Here is a 7179-nt window from a genome sequence, read left to right on the forward strand (position 1 = left end):
CCCGCTGCCCCCAAGCGGTTGAAGAACCGCGCAGGGCCAGCCTAGGAGGCTGGACGCGACCTCGGCCCCTGACGAACTCGGCACTTTCCTACCCTTTGGGGTCCGGTGGCCTCAGCATTTCTCCTAACACCTGCTAAGAAGGGCGTGACCACGAAGACAGTGATTTGGGTTCCCCATCCACCGTCCAGACGATAAGAAGTGAATCTGGTAGTGAGTCTCTACAGTATGTCCGCGGGATCAAGAATCCGCGTAGCCTTGGCCTTCGGCGCTTCCCAGGACCAGGAGTGGGTGCGCGTCTCTGCGCACCGGTGTGGGCACACAGAAAGGGCCGACGCTCTCGGGTGGCACGACGGGGCCGCTGGGGTAGCGGTGTTCTCGCACCGATGGCTACTCGGATGGGCTCTCCTCTCCTTTGGATGCCGGTGCCCAAGCCTCTAAGCTCTACACCAGCCTGCGATCTCAAAGACAGCACTTTATTCCAAGAAGTCTCTTCTGCTGGAGTTTGGAGCTGCCTAAAGCTTTAATAGGGGAAAAGTGAACCAAAGGCGCAGCGAAATACCTTCCTCAGTCGTCTGGCGGTGGGAGGGGCACTTGCACCACATCCCAAGGGCTCCTGAGTCCCCGGAGAGTCACGCCGGGCCCCTGAGGAACAGCTAGATGGAAAGTCACTCCATTACATAGTCTTAAAAAACAGCTCCTGGCTCCCACGAGAAGTCCGAGAGGCAGGCATTTTTAGATTCTAGATTTAAGCGTCAAATAAATCAGAATTATTTGGGGCGGGTCCTTTTCCGAGAGACAGCTCTCTCGTCCTAGAAAGATGACAAACTGCCTTCACTCCCCTCCGCCCCAGGTGAAGCTTCCGGTACACCTGAGGTCTTTTTGTAGTCCCTCCATCTCCCCGCCGTTTTCCTTTTCCTTACACCGCCGAGCCTTGCCTAATTCTAGGCCGCTCTGCATCGGCAGGCGCTACTGTTTTGGGTTCCTAAGCGAGAAGTACATGTGTTTTATTTTTCAGTCCTAGGGTGTCAGAACCTCTCCAACCAAACCTCTATTGTCGCCTTTAGTGTTTCTGCAAACATTCACCTACAGCAGCGAACACTACTTTTGCTTTGGCAGCCTGGAAGCCTTGTAAGTGGAGCTTCCATAAATACTATTATTCCTTTGAGTTCTTGCAGGGTTTTATGGAATGCTACACCCTCCAAAATCCGAGTTGGAACCAATCACAGCCCTGAAACTCAAGCAGAGTGGGCCTCACAACGGGCGTTTATAGGTGGAGACAGGTGTATTGGAGAGGAGGCTGAGCCAAGGTCACCCAAACGGTGCTGCACGTCCATATTTGCCTAACCTCAGAGATCGCTCAGTACACAAAAGTCTAGGCAGGTTCGGTGCACAGTGCTGCACACGCCGCACTCCAGGTGGTGAACGCGGCGCCTTGAGAGAGGTCCCTGCGGGAGCTCAGTTGTCAGACGAGTGCAAACTTGTTAAAGTTCTGACCCACCGAAACGGCCCTTAAACTAAAATGGAAAAGTTCTGTCTCCCCAGAAAGGCTGGGGATTTAGCTTAATGGTACAGCGCTTGCCTAATAAGCGCAAGCCCTGACTACTATCTTTAGCACCGGAAAACAAAAATCAACTCCCCACCCTCCCTCTCCAGAAGAACTACACATCAAAGGTTCTTGAAAAGGGTGCGAGTTCAGTCGGGGTAGGTGGGCTCTTGGCTGGCCACAACTCCAGAACTTGATTTAGATGGGAAAGGAGCTCGCCCTGGCAAAAGAAAGGTACAGAACAGTCGCCCCTGGCCCTTGCCGGGAGACTTCCAGATCCTCACTTTTCCTTTGTCGCCCCAACAGCATCTCTTCCGAAGTGGCGCTCAGGTGCGCTGGTGTGAATAGGGCTCTGTGTGTGTGTGTGTGTGTGTGTGTGTGTGTGTTTTTTTTTGTGTGTGTGTGTGTGTGTGTGTGTGTGTGTGTGTGTGTGTGTGTGTGTGTGTGTGTGTTCGCTCGCATTTTGATCAAGGAGAAGACTTGAGATGTCAGTATCCTTAGCCTATTCTCTGAGTTTGGGATGCTGGGCTTGGATAGCAGCGTTTGAAGAGCAGATCTTTCCTTTCGCTTCCAGAAAGCTCAGATACTGAGCTCTGATCCCAAACGCGGCAGTGCACTCGCCCTCTGGCGAGGGATGCGGCTTCTGCTTTCTTGGGTCCGACTTCATCCAAAGTCCGGCAAACAGCGCCCTCTATGGGACATCCTCTAAACCAAGCCTCCAGGCGCGGCTGGAAAATACACAGTCAAGGAGTAGAGCACGTTAAGGCCTTTAGGTTTTCAGCTTTCTGGTTTAGGAAATGAAACCGTCCCCTCTCTCTTTTTTTTTTTCCTGCTCTGGATTTCGGAAGAAGTAGAGGGTGAAACAGTCTACACGTTTCTGTTGGTCTTTATCCTGCAACCACAGGTGGCCCCTGCTTCTCTCTCGTTTTAGAGTTCATTCTAGGGTCCCCTTGCTACCGTTCCCTTAGGTGCTAGTCCTGATTGCAGGCTTAGCGTGAGCTCCAAGGACACAGTGCGAGCAGGGCAAGCGGGCTGCCTTATTTATCTTTCCAGTACTCCGTTCACAGTCGGACCACCAGTGGGTGCTCAGTAACCACTTGTGCTAATGCCTGAGTGAGGTGGGCAGGCGGGCGAGTAGGGCAGGCGAGGGGATTTCCAGTTCCACTGCAAAGGATCGATCCACTTGATTGGGGCCTGCAGGTAGCCTGGTGATACCCAAAAGCAGTTTTTAAAGAGTTTAATGAAAATCTGTGGTCTTGATGATACCGTTTACAAAACCTAAAGAAAGCCCAGGAATAGGATACTGCAAGGTAGAAGGGCTATGCAGAGCAGGATCTCCAGGACACATCCCCTTGGGAGGACGGGACAAGAGGACAAGGGCCTGGGAACACTAGTGGTTAATACCTAGCTTTGCACAAAGAAGGTTTGGCAAAAGGGTGCTTAGAATGACATCCTCAGCCCCCAAGCCCACCACACACAAAACACACAGAAACCTATGCATTAATTCAGTCGGTAAGAAAGGAATTCTCTGAGGGGAGCATTTCCATATTCCTAACTACCTGGCCTGAAAGAGGCTGCTTCCCTCTGAAGCTAACATGGAGTCTGTCTTGAAACAGCTTCCTGGGGCAGCCCATCTGCCTGCTCGTGGTGACGGTGATGGTGGTTTGTGTGGGAAGGAGGGGACTACTTAGGCTTTTAACCAAACCTGCACAGACCCAGACTGGAGACCCTCACAAGTAACATAGCCACAGTTTGCCCTGGTCCTGATGATCACATTTCACCCCCTTGTTCTCCTGACTTGCAGGTTCTTGATTTATAGGCAGCATGGACTTAAGCCTGGAACTGTGATCCTAGGGAAATTGGGCCCTAGACTACATGTGCTCTGGCAATTTCCTGGAAAGCTCTATCTCATCTCTCTCTCTCTCTCTTTTTTTTTTTAAACAAGGTCTCACTATGCAATTCAGACTGGCCTTGAACTCATGGTGTTCCTCCTGCCTCTGCTTCCTGAGCATTGGGATTACAGGTGGGCACCACCATGCCCTGTTTCTCACCCATCATTTCTCTTTCTTTCTTCCTTCCTTTCTTCCTTCCTTCCTTCCTTCCTTCCTTCCTTCCTTTCTTTCTTTCTTTCTTTCTTTCTCTCTCTCTCTTTCTTTCTTTCTTTCTTTCTTTCTTTCTTTCTTTCTTTCTTTCTTTCTTTCTTTCTTTCTTTCTTTCTTTCTTTCTTTCTTTCTTTCTTTCCTTCTTTCTTCTACCAGGGATTGAACTCAAGACTTTGCACTTGCCAGGCAGGAACGGTGCCACTGAGCTACATCCCCAGCCCACACCCATCTTTTCTGACACCAACAAGAATGCTGTTACCCTCTGACTAATGAATGTAACCCTGAGAAAATAAATATACAACCCTTGGGGATGGGCCAAAGCCATGTTGTCCATGATCACATATGTGTCACAGGCAGTGTCCATAGAGTGGCTGAATGGTTAACCTTTCCCTGAGGGCAAGGTTAATAACTATGTAATGGTAATTTCTGCTACTGGTCACTGAGTCCTCATTGTACGCCAGGCACTATGCCCTGTGGAGGTGGGCCATAATATCATTCCTACAGATGAGGAAACACACAAAGGGGAGTGGAGCAAGTACTGAAACACATTTGGCTTCGTAGTATCCTTAGAAGGACTGTAGAAGCATACAGCAAGTGCTACGTAAATTCTGGCTATTGTTACTTTTGTTTGATACTGGGGATTGAATTCAGGATCTTGCGCTTTCGAGGCAGGCTGCAGCACCGCTGAGCTACATCCCCAGTCCCTGGGTATTGTTACTTTTAATCTTCACTCACTCTTCAAGATGAATCCACTGGCCAAATATCTGTTTGGGGAGGGGTTCCTTGAGAAAGCTGACTTGGTTCTATGAGGGTTTCTTACTCTGAAATCAGGAATTGAGCTAGTTCTCTTACATCTGCTTCCTCTTCTCTTTATTAAAAGTCTGTCTCAGGCCAGGGATTTAGCTCAGCGGTGCTGCCTTGCAAGCACAAGGACCCAAGTTTGATTCCTGGTGCCCACCCCCCCGAAAAAGAGTCTCGGTAAACTAGGAATCTTCTACACATAATTATTCCCAGGTTCTTTTCTGTCTTCTGAGTTCTCAGTAAGGGAAAAGACCTTAAAATGTTGCTCTACTGAATCTTGCTGCCTCAAAGTGTCTGGCTATTTTGTGGGCTCTTTCTGATTATTTGCAGAGGCCTTTGACAAGACCACGTATTCTGGCCTCCTCATCTGAAAAAACAATGGGATGCATCAGAATGGATTCACTATAAACAAAATTGGATGTGCTTTGTACTTGAGAAGAAGATTCTCTGTGGAGAAGACTGTACAAGGTTCCTGACTCCATCCTTGGGACATCCTCCTCCCAGGTCTGTTCCTCTGAGAACTGATGTGATCACCACACTTCAACTCAGCAGGAGGCTGCTATCTCCCCACACAAGCTGCGCAGGGACTCAGTGGATGCACACAGTATTCTTCGGTTTCTCTCATGCTGAGATTTCGAAAACAAGTCCTGCTACATACCAAGAACACAGCAACAATATATTCAGCAAATATTCATCAAATAGCTAATATGTGCCAAATACTATTCCAGGAACTTCACACACCTCCAAGAACACAGGATCCCTACCCTCGGGGAGCTTAAACTCTAATGGAGCTGTGATAAGCATTACAGGAAATCCTAAAAGAGAACAAGAATGCTGGGGTGGGAGGATATTGTAGCATTAAACCAAAGGGTCAAGGGAAGCTAACATTAAGCCATAAGTCTAAGCAGAGACTCAGATTAGGCAAAGGTTAGGACAAGTGCTTCAGGCAAAACAGAAATGTTCCATCCAAAGCCTGGGCAGTAACTCCAGTGAGGTGTGCCCAGCGAGAGAGGTAAGGGGTGGCCTTGATGGTACCATGCAGGCCCCACTAGGAAGTTTGTCTTTACACTAAGTGAAATAGAGGACTCCTATACAGTAGTTGTAAAAAATGATATTCAACCCGAAATAATGATATAGACAAGCTTTCCAAAGAAAGAGTTGATTCAGGCACAGCAGGGGATTGCGATTTGCAGTTGCTATGGTGGTTGGTAGATAGGTAGATACAGCCAGAGGGACAAATGAGAGAGAAACTTTTAAAGACCAAAAGTAGCCCACAAAAGCAACTTTGAAACAGACTTTCATAAAAGGGACTTGGTGCAGGAGTTGATACAGCTCCTTGGTGGAAGCAGCTATTGGGTAAGAGTCCTTGCGCCTCATTGCTTGCATGGAATATGGTGTTTTTGAGGAGCTTCCGGCTTCATCGCTGTTATAGGCCTGAGTGCATGCATTTTTTGGTGATAATTCCTATGACCGGCATAAGTGCATGAGGGCTCCTTCATGACCTCCTGGCTCCATTTAGTTACAGTTTGACAGAAATGACTGCACTTTTGATACTGATAACTTCCACACAATCCGCTGTTTTTACTATAATTTACTATTCAATAGAATCCACGCATTTTGAGGATTCAGTTCAATAAAATTGAATGCACACATCCCCCCAACTCCTTGGAAGTTCTCTCTGGCCCTTTACAAATAATTCTCCCAAGCTCTGTCCTGAGAGACCACGGGTTTGATTTTACCATGAAAGATTCATTTTTCTGCTTCTTCAACTTCACATAAATAACACATCAGTATGTACTTTTTCCGAGTCTGGACTCTTCAACCCAAATGTTGTTACGTGTAGAATGGCAAAGTTTTTAGCAGAGGAGCCACATCTGTGGCTTATATTTTAAATTCAATTTTTTGATTTATTAAGTTTCAACAGGATTCTAATCCTACAAAATTCCACATCTCATGAATGGATAAGGAAAACGTGGTCTATCTATACACCAGCATAGTATTCAGTAATAAAAAAGATTGAAGTACATGCTACATTGTGGATGAACTTTTTTTTTTTGGTACCAGGGATCAAACTTGGGTCCCTGTACTTGCAAAGAAGGCGCTGGAACCACTGAGCTAAATCCCTGGCCTTGTGGATGAACTTTTGAAGACATTACGAGAAGTGAAAGAAGTGAGGCAAAAAGAATCACATACGCTGTGATTTAATTTACATGACCTGTTCAGAATAGGCAACTTCCTAGAGACAGAAAAGGAAAAGAGATAAGCAGTTGCCCGATACTGAAGCAAGGGGAATGAGGAACGACACCCCTGGTGATGCGGTTTTTTGTTAGAGGTGATGAAGATGTTCTAAAATTGGTTGTGGTGATAGCTGCCCAACTTTGTGTTAAAACCCATTAAAATTTGCACTTTACCTGGGTGGACTGTGTAATACATGATTGCTGTCTCAATGAAGCTGTCATTTTTTTGTGTGCCACCAACATCACTTTTATGGGCTTAATCCATATATATACTTTCAGATTACATAAAACCCAGTTTTAAACATACCTGTCCAATTCACACAAGAGTAATGGTTTGACGGCCTAAGAAAATATATTGAAGCTAGGTGGTGGTACCTGCCAGTAATCCCAGCTCTCTAAGAGGCTGAGGTGGGAGGATCACAAGTTTAAATCCAGCCTGGGCAACAGAGTGACTTAATGAAACTCTATCTCAAAAAAAAAAAAAAAAAAAAAAAAA

The 7179-nt window shown here is 46.9% G+C and overlaps 1 protein-coding gene across 1 annotated transcript in view; it reads right to left on the reverse strand.

Annotated features, from left to right (window-relative positions):
* Positions 1–7179, reverse strand: part of Hmx3 (H6 family homeobox 3) — a 31952-nt gene that overhangs the window by 4090 nt on the left and 20683 nt on the right. Inside the window, exons 2-3 of the mRNA XM_033761233.1 lie at positions 2165–2271; positions 223–518 (exon numbers count right to left, since the gene is read on the reverse strand). Of these exons, the coding sequence (XP_033617124.1) occupies positions 223–518; positions 2165–2271 (403 nt within the window). The remainder of the gene's footprint in view (positions 1–222; positions 519–2164; positions 2272–7179) is intronic.

This window comes from Fukomys damarensis, unplaced genomic scaffold (genome assembly GCF_012274545.1).
Source record: "Fukomys damarensis isolate Sample0158 unplaced genomic scaffold, DMR_v1.0_HiC HiC_scaffold_8, whole genome shotgun sequence".
Classification (NCBI taxonomy): Eukaryota; Metazoa; Chordata; class Mammalia; order Rodentia; family Bathyergidae; genus Fukomys; species Fukomys damarensis.